This window comes from Prionailurus bengalensis, chromosome C1 (genome assembly GCF_016509475.1).
Source record: "Prionailurus bengalensis isolate Pbe53 chromosome C1, Fcat_Pben_1.1_paternal_pri, whole genome shotgun sequence".
Lineage (NCBI taxonomy): Eukaryota > Metazoa > Chordata > Mammalia > Carnivora > Felidae > Prionailurus > Prionailurus bengalensis.
In genome coordinates this window covers 109,028,283-109,047,932 of record NC_057345.1, presented here as the reverse complement: position 1 = coordinate 109,047,932, position 19,650 = coordinate 109,028,283, and the positions used below count along the sequence as shown (strand labels likewise).

Below are 19,650 nucleotides of genomic sequence, written 5' to 3'. Positions count from 1 at the left end.
CATGCGCCTGGCTGCGCGGGACATGCCTGGAATGGTCTTGGGGGCCACGGCGGAGCCTGGGTATTCGCGGGGAGGGGAGAGGAGGAGAAGGGAGGGGAGCCGAGGGGAGGGCAGGGGAAAGGAGAGCTGGAGAGGGAGGGGAGGGGGCTGGGACATCCTCAGTTCTGCTGGAGTGGAGGGAGGCTTAGTTTTCAACTGAAAAGGAACTGTTTGCACCCTGATCTTGCATCTAAATATAACCCTCCAGTAAAAAGAGCCATGGCTCCTTAGAGAAATGAGTGGCTCTAGAGGTGGGGCAGGAAAAGTACAACCTAGAGTCCGGAGCTTGATGTAGCGCCAGAAGTAAGGAATGCTCAAAAAATAAACCGTGGAGGCGTGTCATAAGATACAGAAGTCAACCTGAAAGAGCTCTCCATGACCAAATCTGGAACAATTTGAGCAGCAAAATAAGTTATACATAATTGGATTATAACTTACAGTGTAAAACAAGCCCTTCTTTTGTAAATAAATGATTAAATTTAATGGGAAGAAAAGTTTTTTTTTTTGTAGAGGAATTCTAATCATCCTCCATTATGAGGGGCTATTAATCTCCACCCACCCACCCCTCAATCTGCATAATGACTTCCTCCCAAAGAGTAAAGTGTGAGAAGGGGGAAAAATAACTTTACAGTGGAAAAACCTGACAAACGCTACTCAACCATGTGATCAAGGTTGACATCAACAGTGGCAGTAAGTCATGTTGGTAATATTTAACCCTGACATGATGTAATGAAAATGTCACTTTTCCTGTGCTCTTCCACCCCAGTGGAATGAGAAAAACATCAGGCAAATCCCTATTGAGGGATGTTCCACAAAATACTTCACCAGTATGCCTCAAAACTATGAAGGTCGTTGAAAACAGGGAATGACTGAGAAACTGTCAGGTGCAGTGAGGAATCCTAGATGGAATTCTGGAACAGCAAAATTGACAGTGAAAAAATTGGTAAATTCCAAATAAAGTCTTGACTTTAATAATAATTACTAGTGATTTTTAGTTTTGAGAATTGTGCCATGGTTATGTGAGATGTAAGCATCATGGGAAACTGAATATACTAATTTTTCTCTGCAAATTTAAAATTATTTCAAAATAAAAATTTTATTTAAAAACAAAGAAGGCAATGGAGGGGAAAAAGAAATGTTAGGTATCTTTACTGAGAAACTTTTATGGTGCTTTTAAGCCCTTGTGGGGCCTCTAGGGTCAGGGTTGGGACACTTCCTGGAAAGTGGCCTGAGGGAATCTTGGGCAACTCTACTCCTGAAAGGTAAGTACTGTGTAAACATTTATCAAGCTGTGCGCTTAAGATTTGTTTTCTTTTCTGTGATAAATAGCAAACATGTAACTGAGTTATTTTTTTTTTAAAGATCAAATTGATTTTATTCGAGGATTCATGAATAGGGCAGCATCCTATCTAGCAAATAGAAAGGAACTCCAATGAGCTGTAGAAAAGGAAAGGTTTTTAAAGGTGGAAAGAGGACAGAACAGGAAAATTATTAGCAAAGAATGCATTGTTTCAGGCAAGGATGCCTTCCTAAGGGGATCTATCAAGCAGATTAACTCACTATGCTGACCAGGTAATTCCATATTGTATGGTTAAAGGTTACGTTCCTGGGAGGTTGAAACTACACTTAGGTATTAAGTCTTGGTTTGGTAGTGTGGAATTTGGCACAAGTGACTCCCTTTGGGGACTGCTCTCTCATTTTTAACATCTGCATGTAAACTCTTTCTCTCACGCACACGCGCGTGCACACACACACATTTTTTAAATTTTAAAAATTGGAGGAAAGGCCTGTAGTTAATGGGCTTCAAAACTCCAAACTGAGATGGCAAGAGTTCCTGTCTTAACCTCGCTTCTCTCTGGGAAAAGAAATTCAGGGTGGGGAGTCCTGTGATGCTTTCCAATCTAATGTTTTGTAAAATAGTGTGACTTAGTCAACAAAGAGTTCAGAGATTGGAGTCTTCTAGAATTCTTCCTGGTCCCCACTACCCAAGAATAAGTCTGAGCAAATTACCTGACATCACTGAAGTTCCTGACCATCTCTCAGTAAAGTGATAAGGCTAGCCCTATCTTCTGTGTTAATCTTAGGTATCTTTCAAGGCTTGGAGTTGAAATGTCCCAAAATACACAAGCATTTTGTCTTTGAGCAGTGGGGCTGTGGATGACTTATTTCTTCATACTTTTCTGTATTTTCCAAATTTTCTTCAATTAATCACTTGACTTTAAATCACTGAGACAACAGGAAAAAGGTAATAATTGAATCCAATTTGGTTTAAGTGGATGTTCCAGGAGCTGGAGCAGGAAGTGTCTCCTAGTACGTTTTCTGGTTTAGTAAAATTGGCTGGCTGGCTTGCTTGCTTGCTTGCTTGCTTGCTTTTTTAATTTTCCAATCTCTTTAATCTGAATTCAGGTCAAAACAGTTCTCTTATGCTATTAATACACTATTCCACCATACATAGCAGAGCTCACAAGCACTCACTATCACCATGTTTTGTGCATGGTTACAAACACTTTATTCAATAAAGGTGAATTGAAAAATCACAGTGTGCCAGTCACTGGTGATATGAACAGCAACTTGCAGATCCTAATCAGCCTGGACTACTGGGACTCCATAAGTGGAAGCAGGAGGTAAATGAAAGTCTCCTCTGGAGTGTCCTGACATGCTCTCAAATCACCTAAGTCATTTTGACACCAGCATGCCCAACTTGCTGCCACTAGGCCTGGTGCTGCATTTGATCTGAGGATGGTTGCAGGGCACTCTCACGAGGAGCAGTGCTCAGTAAAATTGGTTTTCTGTCCAAGTTTACTGACAAGAAAGTATAAGAGGAAAAAGGCCAACTGTGGAGGTAAGAATACCTGCTTTCCAGCCCCATATCTGCCAATACTGAATATGTGTCCTCCTGTCCAGAACTGAAAGAGGGCTTCAAGGAACCACGCTAGGACTCCATATTCATTGGTCGCCTTGCTTCATGGCTGCATAGAATTTGTGGTCCTCAACTTGGTCAAACCAAATTATGTGCTCCCTTTTTTGCCCTGTTTACTAGTACTAAAATTGAAAAAAGAAAATGTTAAGTCTTTTGTGGTTAGAAAAGAAAATCTAAATAGGAAATGCGGATGCCTGGCTGGTTCAGTTGAAAGAGCATGGGACTATTAGGGTCATGAGTTCAAGCCTCAGAGATTGGGTGTAGAGATTACTAAAATACATACATACATAAGTACATAAACTTCAATAAAATAAATAAGACATGAAGTAATATGTCATGTCTCTCCATGCCACATCCCACTTTATTTGGAATGGAAATCTAGTGAAAACAGACTTGACTTTTGGGTCAAGCTAAAGTGAAGTCCAGCCCAGGACTAGGAAGCTCTTTCACTCAGCTTGCTATACCTTTGCTCTTCCTAGACAGAAATTCTGAAACGGTCTCTATTGGGTAGGAAACAAAGAGTTTTTGCATACTTAAATTTGACTTTATTTTGCCCTCAACATCTACTGAAAAGCCTTAGTTTTCTTCAGACAGTTGAGCCGCTTCTTTTGGGTTTTTGCCCACTATAAACATGAAACTGTCCATGCACACGAGAATGGGAAAGAGAGCTGTTACTGTCCCTGTTCATAGGCTATTTCTCACCACCTTTCCCTCTCCCTCCTCACACCTGCTCTGCCTATTTAAACCATTTACATTAAAGTGAGTCCCTCTCCTCCCTCATTCACCACGGCCTCTATTACTACTTCAGTTTGCTGTGTTGCTTGTTAAACACCTACTATCTATTTCATAGAAGTCTAAAGAGGGAATAGAAGACCAAAGTGTGTTTTTGGTCTGCCATCTTGAGTGAGAAGCTTCGGACCCTAATTGCTTTCTACATGCTCAACTGTCTGTAAATATCTGGTCAACCAATAGTATCCTTAAGTTGTTTTCCAGGACTATTCAGGATTCCTTCTTTTAAAAATACCTTTTCTTGGGGCACCTGGGTGGCCCAGTAGGTTGGGTGTCCGACTTCAGCTAGGTTATGACCTCATGTTTCTGAGTTCAACCCGCATCGGGCTCTGTGCTGACAGTTCTGAGCCCTGAGCCTGCTTTAGATTCTGTGTCTCCCTCTCTCTTTGCCCTCCCCCACTCACATTTTTTTTTCTCTCTCTCTCTCTCAAAAATAAACATTAAAAAAAAAATAAAAATAAAAAATAAAATAAAATAAAAATAACTTTTCTAGCCTGGCTGGCTCAGTTGGTGAAGCATACAACTCTTGATTTCAGGGTCCTGAGTTCAAAGCCCATGGTAGGCATGGAAACTACTTAATAATAAAATTATTAATAAAAAACAAAATAAATAATAATAATAATACATTAAAAACACATTTTCTTTTACCTTAACAGGGTTTGGAAGGGAAGAGTAGATCCCTATGTTTAATCCAATATGCTGAACCAAAACAGTTTTGCACTCTTAAAAACTTTGCCTCCAGCTAGATAGTAAAGGGAAAAAAGTGCTGTTCTCCTATTAACTCCTCAAGTTTTATGCAGAAGGAACTCAAACGGATTGACATGAAAAACCCTAAGACTCCAGTATAAAAACAGGCAAAAAATTATGAGTAAATCATTCACACAAGAGAAAACACAAATACAACAAATGAATCTTGTAAATGAAGCTTGCCTGTGATCTAACAAATGCAAATTAAAACAAGTGGTTTCTCAGTGATCAAATTTTAAAAGGTTTTTAATGAAATGTTAAATACAAGGATTTGATGAGACAGTGAGTGGCATACAGTGCTTGTGCAACTATAGATTGGTGCAACCCTTCCAGAGTTAAATTTGATATAAGATTTAACATAGAAGTGTAGCATAGTTTGTACTCTTTAAGCCAGTAATTGTTTAGGGCAATGATCCCATAATAAACAGACTCTGGTCAAAAATTATTTACAAGGATTATACCAGGTGCATAAGAAATAGAAGTTAAAACAATTGTGAGATGACATTACACATTCAGCTTATTGGCAAACATTTTAAAGTTTTATACTAAATGTGACAAATACGTGAAGCTATCAGAGCTTGTATCTTACTACGGATGGTGTAGCTTATTACAAACCTTTAGAGAGCAATTTGGCACTATCTAGTCAGTTTTAAGATGCTGGTACCCTGTGAACAAATAATTGTGCTTCTCGGTAAATACCGTAGAGTAGTATTTTCCAACTTTTTGACTATCGCCTACATAATGAATTTACTTCATAACCTAGTACATAATATATGTAAAAACATATATGAAAAATGAGTGATGGGCATTGAGGAGGGCACTTTTGGGGATGAGCACTGGGTGTTGTATGTAAGCAATGAACCACGGGAATCTACTCTTGAAGCCAAGAGCACACTGTTTACACTGTATGTTGGCCAACTTGACAATAAATTATACTAAAAAAACATACATATGAAGAGTTACAAAGTAATACTTAACCATACTCTTGTGCTAGGCACTCTTTTATTTTGTTGTTTTCCAGTCTAGTTCACTCTAAAATGCAGGCAATAAATGACTAGATTGATTTCACAATGTGGGACTGATATTGGGTTGCTGTTCAAGAGAGAGCTGCTCTGATTATGTACTGCTGTGCACCAATTCACCCCAAAATTTAATGCTTTAAAACAGCAATTTATTGTTACGGTGTCTCATAACCTAGATTGATATTTCCCTTTATATTAAACAGTAAGATTTGAGTGAAAAAACCTTATTGGAACTTCGGTTGCTTGTCAATGACATGAGTGACTTCTTTCCCAAGTAGGATAGTAGTTTTTGGATATTAGAAAAATATTTCCTAAATTTTTTGTGCTATTCATAAAGGGAAAGCTATAGACATTATCCCCTTTGAAGTTTAATCTACATTAAAATTTTCTCCTTATTCTTTTTTTTTTTTTTTTTTTTAATGTTTATTTTTGAGAGAGACAGTGACAGAGTGTGAGTCGGGGAGGGGCAGAGAGAAAGGGAGACAGAATCTGGAGCAGCCACCAGGCTCTGAGCAAGCTGTCAGCACAGAGCCTGACACAGGGCTTGAACTCACAAACTGCGAGATCATGACCTGTGCCAAAGTATGACACTTAACCAACTGAGCCACCCAGGCACCCCTCCATCATATTCTTAAGTTTACAAAATTGGCAAGCAATAAATTAAGCCTTGTTTAGTATTATTGGACAAGTTGCATGACGTAGATAGTCCTACCATGGTCAGAGTTCAGGCTACAATGTGACCTCATGGAGGGGAGGCAGGAAAGGAAGCTCTTGCAGCTTAGTGTTATAGAGCATTTCTGCCAGGCAGGTCCAATAGCCCCAAAGAGCCTCAAAGAGCCTTAGGGCACAGGCAACAGTAAAACACAATAACTAGGAAGGGATAAGTTTTTGCGTCTTTTGTTTTTAACAAATTTCTATAACCTAATCTTTTTTTTTTTTTTTTACGTTTATTTTTTGAGACAGAAAGAGACAGAGCATGAATGGGGGAGGGTCAGAGAGAGAGGGAGACACAGAATCCGAAACAGGCTCCAGGCTCTGAGCTGTCAGCACAGAGCCCGACGCGGGGCTCGAACCCACGGACCGTGAGATCATGACCCGAGCCGAAGTCGGCCGCTTAACCGACTGAGCCACCCAGGCGCCCCTCTATAACCTAATCTTAATAATTGTGCTTGCCAAGTGTCTTGCCAAATTCCTGAGAATGTATCCTTTGGCTTTCAGGAGCCAGTTCAAACCATTGTAAGCAGGCCCCAGGCACCCTACTGAATTGGTTCAGCTGTTCTCCTGATGATAGATGTGTGGACTTCTTTCAATTTTTGGCTATTATCAATAAAACTGCTATGAACATTTTTGTACAATTCTTTTGAATGGATGTATGTTTTCATTTCTTTTTGGCAGATACCTACAATTTATTAGGCGATAGGACAGGTGTATGATTAGTTTTTTAAGAAACAAGACTTTTTCCTAAAATGATTATACCATTTTACACTCCTGCAAATTTATGAGATTTTATTTATTTATGATTTAATTTTAGAGTAGGTAATACATTCATATATTTCAAAGGAAAAACAAACCTTGAAAATTATTCATCTCTTCCCTGTCTTCCATTTGCTCAGGGTCCACTCTGTCCGTAGCCTCATTACAGTAAATCACTGCTGTTAGTTTCTTGGATTTTAGAAATTATGTCTGTCTTCATACACAAGTAAATACATAGTTTCATTTCCCCTTTTTACATGATGTTCTTTAACAGTTAAAGAACATCATGATGTTCTTTAACACAGTTGAATAGGGCTACTGTAACAAATACCACACAAAAAAACAGCTTAAATGACAAAAATTTATGTTCTCCCAGGTCTGGAGGCTGGAAGTCCAAGATCATGGTGCTAGTAGGGTTAGATTCTCCTGAGGCCTCTCTCCTTGGCCTGTAGATGACCCCTTCACACTGTGTCCTCACATGGCTGTCCATACATCTGTGTTGTCTGTATCCTAATCTCCTCTTCTTATAAAGACATCAGTCAGATTGGATTAGGGCCCATCCCACTGACCTCATTTTAACCTGACTATTTCTTTAAAGGCCCTATCTGCAAATACAGATTCTGAGGTACTGGGGGTTAGGGCTTCTGCATATGAATTAGGGGTGGGGGAACACAACTCAGCCTGTGAAACAGTTCCATCCTTTGCCTTGTTTATTTAACAATCTACCTTGATGGTATCTCCATTTCAGTTTATAGGAAGGTTGCTCATTTCTTTTTTGAATTATAGAGTAATTTATTATATAGATGAACCAGCCAATCAGTCCCCTATTGATGGACACTAGGGTTGTTTCCAATATTTTGCTACTCTAAAAAATACTGCAATGTATGAACTTGCGCCTATTTCATTTTACACCAGCAAGCATCTCTATAGACAGATTCCCAGAAGTAGAATTGTTGAGTCAAATATTTTGTGTATACTTGTCGTAATACATCAAGTGGTCCCTTCTACACTCTAGCAATGTGCCTGCTTCCCCACAGCCACATTCATAAGGTGTACTGTCAATTTTTTGGATGCTTGCCAATCAAATGGGGGAAAATGCTATCTCAAAGAAATTTAACTTGCATTCTTGAGTGAGGTTGGATTTTTTTCATGTGATTAAGAGCCATTTACTTTCTTTTCTGTGAACTCCCCTCATTGTTTTTTTATTGAGTTGTAGGATTTTTTTTCTTATTAACTTCTGAAAGTTCTCTATGCTAGGGAGATTAACCCTTTGTCTATCATATGTGTTGGAACTATTTATTCCTTGTTAATCATCTGTCTTTTGACTACGTTCATGGCACTTTTTGCCAAACCAAAGTTTTTCATAATGTGGCTTTTGGATTTTGAACAGGAGTTAGAATGGCCTTATTTACTCTAAGATTAAAAAGGATTTTTTCCCATGTTTTCTTCTTGTTCTTCTTATACATTCATATCTTTCTTCATTTGGATTTAATTCTAGTATAGTGTAAGGTATGGACCCAATTTTATGTTTTTTCAGATGGCTATATTTTTGTCCCAATGCCATTTATTGAATAATTGATCTTTATCCCTGGTGACTTCCCAAAATTATTTGGGTGTATTTCTGGGTTTAACGTTATATATATCATTAGTCTGTGTATTCGTATTTCAGTGACACACTGCTTTATTGAGGCTTTTATTTAAAAAATTTTTTTTAAAACTCATGACCCCAAGAGTCAGATGCACTACTGACTGAGACAGGTAGGTGCCCCTTTAATGAGGCTTTTAAATATGTTTTCTTATTTGGTACGTCTAGTTGCCAGCTCCCTCCCTATTACTCTTTATTTTCAAAGTTTTCCTGGCAGATTCTTTCTTTTAATTCTTCTTGATTATTTCCTAGAGGTAAATTAGAATCACTTCATCTAGTTAAAAATAATTATTGGCGTTTTATAGGAATTGCATTTAAATTTGTAAATTAACTTAGGGAGCATTGACATCTCTTTGATGTTAAATCCACTTTTCCAAGAATATGTTTTTCTCCACATGTTTAAGTGTTCTTTTGTGCCATTCAGGGATTATTCAAAGTTTTATTCACGTCAATCTTGTGCAATTCTTATGAAAGTTTATTGCTAGGTATTATGTCATTTTATTTATTTATTTATTTATTTATTTATTTATTTATTTATCTATGCTGTAAGTATCCTTGTATACTATTGATCTTTTATACCATTTCATTATATCTTCTAATTGGTTGTTATTTAGATACATGATAGCTATATTTTTTTTCATTTTGATTATTGGTTTTTGCTGAATGCTCTTATTGTTTGTATAGTTTTTCAGACAATCCCACCTGCTTTTGACCTCATGTGTAAGTGAGAAGTAAAATTCTGTTGTGTGAAGACACTTAGGTTTTGGTCTTGGAGCATTTCCTAGTTATCCTGACAGAAACCGGTAATTTAAAAAGAAAGAAAGAAAGAAAAGGGGGCACTTGAGTGGCTCAGTCGGTTAAGCATCTATCTGACTTTAGCTCAGGTCAGGATCTCATGGGTTTGTGAGTTTGAACTTCGGGCCCTCTGCTGTTAGCAGGGAGACTGCTTTGGATCCTCTGTCCCATTCTCTCTCTCACAAAACAAGGAAATAAAACTTAAAAAAAAAAAAGAACAATGAAAAAACAAAGAAAGAAAAGATGCTCAACACACAAATATATTAGGGTAAAATTCTGTGGGGGCAGTGGAAGGAGAAAAAGGAGCAATTAAACTTTTAGTTATAGAATTTACTCGTGTCTTTTTTAAATGGAAAAAAATGCGAATTGAATCACCATAGTGTTTATATTCTCATGGATGTTTTAAAAAGTAACATTGTTTTTTTACAACTGTCAACATTTACAGCTTGCCAGGAATCATCTCCTTTGAGACTACTTTAATCTGTACCCAGAACTCTTAACAGATATGCTAGGTAGTCTTTAGGAACTGTACATAGTCAGTGTCTCTCCAGATACGGTTGTTACCTGCACAGTCAGCAAGATAAACTGCTGGTTTCTTTCTGTTGAGTACAGGCCCACAGGATTGTCCAACTCTCTTCAGACCCTTACAAGAGACCCATCTCAGCCTGCATCTCAGGATTCCTCCACCTTTCTCCACAGCCGACTCAGGGACTCTCAGTTCAGGCTAGGACCTTGTAGGTTCTGTTAATGTCGCGCAAGCAGCTAGAGGTGTTCTGGGAAAACTAAAACTCAGAACTCCCCCTTTAAAAGCAAGCGCTTTGACGCCAGATGTTGGGGTTTGAATCCTTAATGGGCTTTCTAATAGCGTGTTCTTGAAAGCTTGTCAGCCTCTTTGTGTCTTAATTCCCTCAATTGTAAAATGATTTATCACAAATATTAAATGACTTAAGGAATGCAGAGCACTGGAAACAATGATTAGCAGAGTGAATGCAGTCAGTGCCTATGCCCGCAGCCTCTACGTGGTGCCCCAGCGTCGCTGGGACGTGCTTTGTTGCGACGGTCCTTAGGGTGTTCAAGGCCGGGCTCCCATGCCGCTCTGTGGGATAGCACTTCACCTGCACGCCACCACACCAGCCCTGGCTGGGGGTGCTGAGTGAGCCTTCTACTCAGTTGCCACCATTGGGCATCACAGCCAGGACCGGGTCACACACCACCACTGCACCTTTGCCGTCTGCATTTACACACAGGTTCCTGCAGTACAGTGGCAGGATCGTACGTATTTTAAAAATACGAAATGAAATGCATTTTTTCTAAGAAATCAGTACAATTCTGTAATTATGTTCCAATACGTTCTTTCCATATTGCATTAGAAAGGCAAAAATGGCGCGAGGAAAAAGTCCATAGTAAGCACCTATTCCTTAAGGTCAACACAGACGTCCCCACGGGCGCCGCTAGCTGCTCGGGCTTCTCGCCTTACAAGCTCCGCACGACGGACCCTGGGGTAGCCCAGCCAGGGGTCGCACCACGCGGTGCTCCCCGCAGATTCCATCCGGGCGTCTCTCAGACGCCGGCGGGAGCGAGCACGCCGCCACTCCAGTCTGGACGGAGCCATACAGTCACGTGCCCGGCGCGTCCCCGCCGCGGCGCGCTCCAGGCGGAAGTGAGGTCGGTGGCTCGGTGGCTGCGCAGCGTCGGCGGGGAGCGCGGGCTGCGGAGAGGCGGGCCGGGCGGAGCGGAGCGACTGGAAGCGCGGGCCGGGGAGGCGGCAGCGGCGGAGACGGGGGCCTCGCGGCTCAGCCCCCGCATCAGAACAGGTCTCCGCGGCGCTCGCCCTTCGCCGAGCCCCACCGCCGAGCCCGCCCCGGGCCGGCGTGCGCTGGTCATCGAGGCCCAGGCTGCCGCTGCCGCTGCCGCTGCCGCTGCCGCGGCGCGGTGAGTGCGGGCGGGCGCCCCCGGGCGGGGGCGGGGCGGGACGCTGCGCCCTGTCTGGCCCGGGGCTGAGCGCGGGCCCGGGCGGCGGGCTCGGGCGGCGGCGCTGCCGGCCGGAAGTGCGGCGCTTTGTGCGGCCGGCCTGGGGCGGCGCCAAGGTCGGGCCAGCGGCTTAGGGTCGCTTGGTGCCCGGGCGGGGGGACGGCCTGGCGGCACCCGCGGCGGTAACCCAGGCTGTGCTTTGTCCGGTGGGACTGACCGGGCCTCTGGGGGCCCGAGGGAGGAGGAACTGGGCGCGGACTGGCGCGCGGGCAGGTGCGGTGTGGGTGGTGGGGGGCTGCTGCCCAGGTGGCCGGTGAGAGGTGGAGTCCATGCACAAGAATGTTCGCTGGGTCTTTTTAAGGTCCGACTTAGATCAGGTCAGGAAAACGTATGAAAAATGGGGAGGCAGCAGGGTGTTGTTTTCTCTAACTTAGATTTGGGATTCTTGTGGTTGCAGTCATTTCGAATGTGTAAACTAGTCACCTTGTCTACCTACAAAGTAAAAATGATTCTATTTGCCTGGCAGAAGCTTAGTGTTTGCCCTCCAGCTTGAAAGGCTTTTTAATTTCAGAAAGGACGTTTTGTCGCCCAGTCTGGGTTAACTTTAAAGAGGTGAATCTTTGCAGCATGTCCACAAACGTTATTTTTCTTTTACAGCGTACTCAAGTGTGTGCCTTAATGGGTCGTATGAGTTAATGTTTTATTAAAGTCGTACATGAAAATATTCGGGAGTGTTTGTGGCATGCAAGAAAAATTATAAGTGAAAAGGTTTGTCTCATTTCCACATTTTAAATTTTCAAGTCATCGTGTAATTGAGATTATTTTCTCAAATACGTAAAAAAGTTTGAAAGTTTTTGCTGTGAGCAATAAGAGGGATCCATTTTACAACTTTGGTAAGTAATGGATTGTTTTTGCTTTGACAGCCAATTGGACAATTTAAAGCTCTTTTTCCTAATGCTGAAGCTACTGTAGTACACACTGTGAAGATTTCCCTTAAACTTTATAAAGTGGGCTTGCTTTGGTGGGAGGGTTTGTATGTTGCTAATGTTTAGTTGTGTTTGTGACTAAATGGAAGCTAAGATTTGATAGAGGTCCCCGCAGGCTTTAAGAGTTGAAGACAGAGCCAGCTGCCTGTGCCTTCTGATGGGTGTCCTTGAGGAGCAATTGCTAAAAGTGTTGAGCAGGTAGCATCCGCTCTTCCTGGCTCCTACCTTTGGAAATAGTGGAAAGATTGGGTTCTGTGTGTGAGGCGAGTGCCTGCAACTCAGGAGAAGCACCATCTGTTGCTGTAGCTCTTACTGCCCCTGCCCTCTTACCAGGCCGTAATAAATTTGTTAGGATTTTTAGTTACTGTTCTGCTCTACACCTGCCTTTCAACTCATTTCTACTTTATGGTTAGAATTGTAATGCCAAAATTGTTGGATTTTCAAACATTGAGAAAATTAGTAGTAGAGGTAGAGGATTAGAATTGGAAAATAAGAACTTAAGTGCGTTGTAAAAATATTTTAATTTTTTGTATGTTCTGTAGTTTAAAGGGAAATTTTATTTCTCACATAAACAGCTTCTTTTCCTAGATCAGTTGAGAGCACTTTTATTTTTTATTTTTTATTTTTTTAATTTTTTTTTTCAACGCTTATTTATTTTTGGGACAGAGAGAGACAGAGCATGAACGGGGGAGGGGCAGAGAGAGAGGGAGACACAGAATCGGAAACGGGCTCCAGGCTCTGAGCCATCAGCCCAGAGCCCGACGCGGGGCTCGAACTCACGGACCGCGAGATCGTGACCTGGCTGAAGTCAGACGCTTAACCGACTGCGCCCCCCAGGCACCCCCCGAGAGCACTTTTAAAACAACAGAACACTAACCTAAAAGAGTAATAGTTATTTTTCTGATATCTGTGTTCCACTCTACGTATATGCCTTTGAAGTCTTTCCACTCCTGTGTAGAAATACATGAATTTCTTCCAATTTCTACCTCAGTAGTGAAGGTAGAGTTTGAGGGAGTTGAGAACTTTCTCCTCTTTAAAAAAAAAAAAAAGTTTTGGGGCGCCTGGGTGGCACAGTTGGTTAAGCGTCCGACTTCAGCCAGGTCACGATCTCGCAGTCCGTGAGTTCGAGCCCCGCGTCAGGCTCTGGGCTGATGGCTCAGAGCCTGGAGCCTGTTTCCAATTCTGTGTCTCCCTCTCTCTCTGCTCCTCCCCCGTTCATGCTCTGTCTCTCTCTGTCCCAAAAATAAATAAACGTTGAAAAAAAAATTAAAAAAAAAAAAAGTTTTAAGAGAGAACGAGTGTGTACACTTAAAATTTTTTTATATTTGATTAGTGGATATGAAAGCTAAACCCACTGGCCAATCTTAACATCATCACCACAAGTCAAACTATTTAACACTACGTGCATCCTCATGTGATAGAAGTACTCTGCATCACCTAAGGGTACTGCTACAAAAAAAATTACAGTCTGCATCAATAGATCCTATACATCCAACTTCCAGTTTACAGACAAATTGGAGGAATAGGGTGGGCAACACCATGAAGCAATCAGACAAACCCAAAAGTTGGGGCATTCTAGAGGACATTTTTATAACTGTAAAATCTTTTTACAGTTTTTTTCAATATAAATCAAAATCCAAAAAAAATCCACCTAATGACTTTTATGTGTAAATCTATTTTAATCTAGAACTGCCCTCCCCACCCCTCTACCTTTTTCCAGACCTTTGACTTACTGAAGAAACTGGGTCGTTTGATTTTTAAAATGCCCCCTTTTGGTTTGTTAGTGTTAAATAGTTTGACTTGTGATGATGATGTTAAGATTGGCCAGTGGGTTCAGCTTTCATATCCACTAATCAGTAAACAGAAGTTTTCAACAATTGTGAGTTATATATTTTTTAAGTTTATTTATTTTGAGAGAGAGAGAGCATGGGCGAGCAGGAGTGGAGCAGAGAGAGATGGGGAAGAGAATCCTGTCAGAGCCTGGTGCCAGGCTCAATCTCACAAAATGTGAGATCATGAACTGAGCCAAAAGCAAGGAAGGATCACGTGCTCAGCTGACTGAGCCAACCAGGTGCCCCTAAATTCTGAGTTATATTTTAAATAAACATTTCAACTTCATATATACATATATGAAAAAATATATATACATATATATACATGTACATATACATATATTTAAAGTAAGCTCTGTGCCAAATATGAGGCTTAAACTCACAACCTAGAGATCAAGAGTCCATGCTCCACTGACTGAGCCAGCCGGGCACCCCTCAATCTCACATTTATTGCTGTGAAAAGTTATATTTTCTATTAGTTATTTTATTCAAGAACATTCAGAAGATACATATAAGATACCTGTGTGCCAAGCATTGATGAAATGCAAGGAGACAGAGCTGAGAAAATTATTTTCCCTGCCCTTGAGCCTCAGAATCTTGGGGAAGTCTCATTATTTGAAAAGTAACCTAAGAATCTTTTTGACATTAGTTCACGGACTTTGTCTTTATATTATTCAGGCCTTTTTATTGAATAGGAGAGGGAACTGCAACTTTTTTTTTTATCAGTCTCGTTATATTTTCTTAACCTGTAATTTTTAATTCATTAAAGACTTTCAATTACTCTAGGAAACATTATTAGTCTCTGGGGAAGTAAAAGTGCTTTCAGGAAGTGTAACTTTTGAGTAGTTTGGAACTTATGGTATTGAGAATTCAGGTGCAATTCTGTACATTTTTAGTGGCAAATGTACAGTAGAATTGTGTTACTGGTTTACGCTATGAGATCCTTATGGCAGGAGAGCCTTGTGGTATTCAGTGCTTCATTGAGTTATTTAAAATTTTTGGTTGTTATGAATAACACTATTATAAACATTTGTGTACAAATTTTTGTGTGGATGTATATGTTTTCGTTTCTCTTGGGTATTTACCAAGGAGTAGAATTACCAGATCATATGGTAATGCTTGTGTTAAATTGTTTTGCTATTCATGAGCTTCATTGCCTACTCCATGACATCTCCTACTCAGCCCCACTTCCATAACCATATTTGCTGATTCCCTACAAGTCCAACTGCCCAGTATTACTAAAGTACATCTTGTATTTTCTCACTTCTATGGCTTTTCGGGATCCTGCTTGTCCAGAGCTTGTTGGAAATATCACCTCTGTAATCCAAGTTTTTTCTGACCATTCATTCCCCCCCTCACCTGTTGAATTTTTGCTCTCTCCCCTCACCCCTCATAATACTTTATTCTTTTATGGCTCTTAATGTGGCTATTACTACTGTTTGTTCTATATCACCATTATTCATGTTTTTTGTTTTTCAGGACTGGGTTGTCCAGTATAATAGCCATCACCTAGGTGTGACTGTTGAAGTTAAACTAAAATGCGGTTCCTTACATGTGTTAGCCACATTTCAAGTATTCACTAACCAGCCATTAATGGCTACTTTATGTGGACAGGGTAGCCATACCTTTTCTTTTTTCTTTTCTTTTCTTTTCTTTTCTCTTTTCTTTTCTTTTCTTGTCATATGTTTTCACAGAAACTTCTATTGGACAGCACTTTCCTAGATTGTAAACTCAGAACTGGGACTGTGACTTGCTTTTTTTTTTTTTTTTTTTTTTTTTTCTTTTTTTCCTCTGTGGCCTTTGCATAGTGCTTTGCTTATCTTGAATTCAGTTGAGTAAATGAAATTAGATCCTGGCACAGGATAGAGAAACAGTTTTGGAAGGTATGCACTTTCTAGAGATCATAGTTGAGCTACAGAGATAGATGGAATTTGTGAGGGTTTCCACAGTTCTTATGTTGTACATCCACTAAGAATGGGTTAAAAGTGCAGGACAATAGGGACTGGAAGTTGTCAATTTGCTTGCTTATTTATTTATTTATTTATTTATTGCCAATTTGCTTATTCTTAAACTGTGGGATAACATACATAATTAATTCTCCTGCTTGCTTTCTATGGCTGCCTATTATTTTCTGTCATCTGTATTGTAGACATGTGCCATTCACTGTGATAGCCTCTAGTCTCATATGACTATTTAAATATAAGTTGAGGGGTGCTTGGCTGATTCAGTCAGAGAAGTGTACAACTCTTGATCTCAGGGTCTTGAGTTCAAGCCTCACTTGGGTATAGAGATTATATAAATAAATTTTAGAAAAACAAATTTGAGTCAGATAAATTTAAAAATCAGATCCTGCAGTAGCCAAGCCATGTTTTTGGGTGCTCAGTAGTTACTTTTCGCTAATGGCTGCCATATTGGAAGGCACAGAGAGCATCCTCATAGTTGCAGAGAGTACTGTTGGCCTGTACTGATCTAGATTTATCTTTTACCTGTAATTGTGAATGTCATGGTAAAGTTGGCATCTGCCTTTTGGTTTAGAAGTTTAAAAAAAAATTAGTTTTTCAGATAATGAATATCCAAATCACAGATGTTTCTAATTTATTCCTAATTTAGACTAGAACTTGTTACAAAGGTTAAGGATGGGACCTTGTATATTTTTTTCTGTATTGAACTGCTTGATTATGAATATGCTAAATGAGTCGGGTAAGCTGAGACCTTGAGGTAGTTAATTTTTGCAATATGTCTTTGTAATGGAATTTGATACCTACAGTATTTGAAGGTGCATGTGTTTTTTAAGAAAATCAGCAAGTACTTGCACCTGTTTTGTGCCAGATACTGTTATTGGTGCTGCAGTAAATAGGACTGAGTCCCTGTTCGCTGTCTGCATGGGGCCACTTTCTAGTTGGGGATGTGGTAAGGGAGGCACACGCTAAACAAGTAAATACATGTACATTTTATTAATTTTTTTAAGTAGACTTTTTTAGAGCAGCTTTAAGTTCACAGCAAAATTGAACAGAAAGTACAGAGAATTCCCATATACCTATTGCCTGTCATCCCTCCACCCTGTGGTGTTTTTATTTTTAAATTTAGGGTCCCCCTTAATCCTTACTACCATGTAAACTTGTGTGAGTGACTTACTGGACGAGGAATGCAGAATAGTCTTGATTAAACTCACTTTCAGAAAATACTTTGGGCGATAGAATTCAGAGGAGCTTGCTGAAGATACTGATGAGAATCATATTTCTATTGAGGAAGGGGTAAATTCATGGTTGTAGCTGGGTAAGTTGAACTTTATGGAAAAAGATTGTGAAAAAACATTGAATGGGTTAATAGAGTTGCTGGGCTGTAGCTGATTTTTCTTTTTAAGAAAATATATGTATATTTAACAAAAGTTATTTAAGAAACAAAGAAAAGTGCAAAAAGAACACTAACCCCACCCCATCTAGAGACAGTCTCTGTTCATATTTTTATATTCTCCCAGATCTTTTCTGCTTGTGTTGGAAGTACACATGCCTGTGCCTATACTATGTGCGGGTGCAGATTTGATATCATACTACATAATGCAACATCATTCCCTTCCTTTTTCTATATAACATTATGTCAGTGATGTTCTTAAACACTTTAAAAAGTAGCTGTACAATATTTCATATTCTGAATAGATCTGGTTTACTTAACTATTCTTTGTTATAAGGACATTTAAATTATAAGGATTTTTTTTTTCACTGGTTTAAGTAGGGCCGTAGAGAGCACTTTTTCCCTTTAACTTCCTATGGACTGAAGAAGCTGTGAAGGAAAGTTTACAATATTAGGTGGGTGCTCATCAGGACTTCTGGCCTTCCTTTTCTAAATAGATTGGCAGCAGCCTTAGATGCCTTGTTTTTAGTAGACTAGAGGAGGGACTCTTGCTGTCTGCTATTTTGAGACTGATGTTGGAGAAAAACTAGAGAATAAAAGTGCTTGGCTAAATCACTTTTTTTTTTCCTTTTTAGTTCTTGAAATCATGAATCCTGTTTATAGCCCTGGTTCTTCTGGGGTTCCCTATGCAAATGCCAAAGGAATTGGTTATCCAGGTAAGCAAGTAAAACTTTGTTTTGTTACGGAACTTTGAGCACTTAGTAAATTTCCATGTCCCTAAGAATGCTTCTAGTTGACAAACTTAGCTCAAAGTGAGTTACACAAGGAAGAAAATGTTTTGGCTCATGGAACTGAAAAATCAAGAGGTAGGACTGGATTTGGTCAAAGCTTGATCTGGTGGCTCCAACAGGTGGTACTGGGATCTGATTTCTGCCTCCTGGACTCAGCTTCACTTCCTCAGGATTGGTTCAGTATTGGTCATGGGTTACACTTCTCCCCATTGTGGTCTCTCTCTGGTGTTCAGCTACTCCCACCAGTATACTGGCTATGAGCCTTGTTACATCTGCTCTATAGGAAACCCCCATGGGGCTTCTCGTTCTCTATTCAGACCAGTCCTGGGGTGTGTTCTGATTGCACTCAGCTTCCATCCCTGGGCCAGAAGGAGATTCTACTGGTTAATTCAGGTCTGAGGCATATTCCTCCCTTATTGGAGTCAGCTAGTCAAACTTGGGCTGTGAGGGAAGCAGTAAAGCAAATTTGGGGGACTAGGAGCTGATTGGTTGAAAACAGCAAATGGTCATCCTAGTTGGTGACATCTAACATGGAGTCATTATTTTTTTTAATTTTTATTTTTAATTTTTTTATTTTAGAGAGCATGTGTGAGTAGGGGAGAGGGGCAGAGGGGGAGAGAGAGAATCTTAAGCAGGCTCCATCCTCAGCGTGGAGCCTGACACGGGGCTGGATCCCATGACACTGGGATCATAACCTGAGCCAAAATCAAGAGTTGGTCGCCCAACCCACTAAGCCACCCAGACACCCCAAGGAATAATTATTTGTAATGTTAAATTTTTTTGTGGGTTTTGATAATATGGTGGAACAGATAACCTTAAAATCCTGTTGCTATAAAACCTCTAGAAAATTGAATACAACATTTAGGGGTGCCTGGGTGGCTCAGTGGGTTAAGTATCCAACTTCAGCTTAGGTCTCGAACTTAGGGTTAGTGAGCTCAAGCCCCACATTGGGCTGTCTATTGTCAGTGGGAGCCTGCTTCAGATCCTTGTCTCCTTCTCTCTCTGCCCCTCCCCTGCTTGCATGCTCTCTCTTTCTCTTAAAAATAAATATTTTTAAAAAATTGAATAAAACATTTAAAAAATGTACAACTGAACTTGCAGGGTAGTGAGCGAAATATCTGTAGCTAAATATGAAAGTGACATAAAAACCAGTGCATTTGGCCATTGAGCTGATAATTAGCTTGTCTTAGGGGCATGTGCTCTTAGTTGGTTTTAACATCCCACAAGGGGACAGAAAGTGAGGCCATTGTGAGGCTGAGAGTTGGGAGTGGGACCCTACACCAATCTTG

At 40.4% G+C, this 19,650-nt stretch overlaps 1 protein-coding gene across 3 annotated transcripts in view; it reads left to right on the top strand.

Moving 5' to 3' along the window:
• Window positions 1-11,147: 11,147 nt before the first annotated feature.
• Window positions 11,148-19,650, top strand: part of FAM168B (family with sequence similarity 168 member B) — a 38,035-nt gene continuing 29,532 nt past the window's right edge. Inside the window, exons 1-2 of one of the 3 annotated variants that reach the window (XM_043576419.1) lie at window positions 11,148-11,244; window positions 18,206-18,286. In XM_043576419.1, the coding sequence (XP_043432354.1) occupies window positions 18,217-18,286 (70 nt within the window). In that variant the 5' untranslated portion in view covers window positions 11,148-11,244; window positions 18,206-18,216. Of the gene's footprint in view, window positions 11,363-18,205; window positions 18,287-19,650 lie in introns of all 3 variants that reach the window. The other 2 variants (XM_043576418.1, XM_043576420.1) reach the window with 2 other exon arrangements.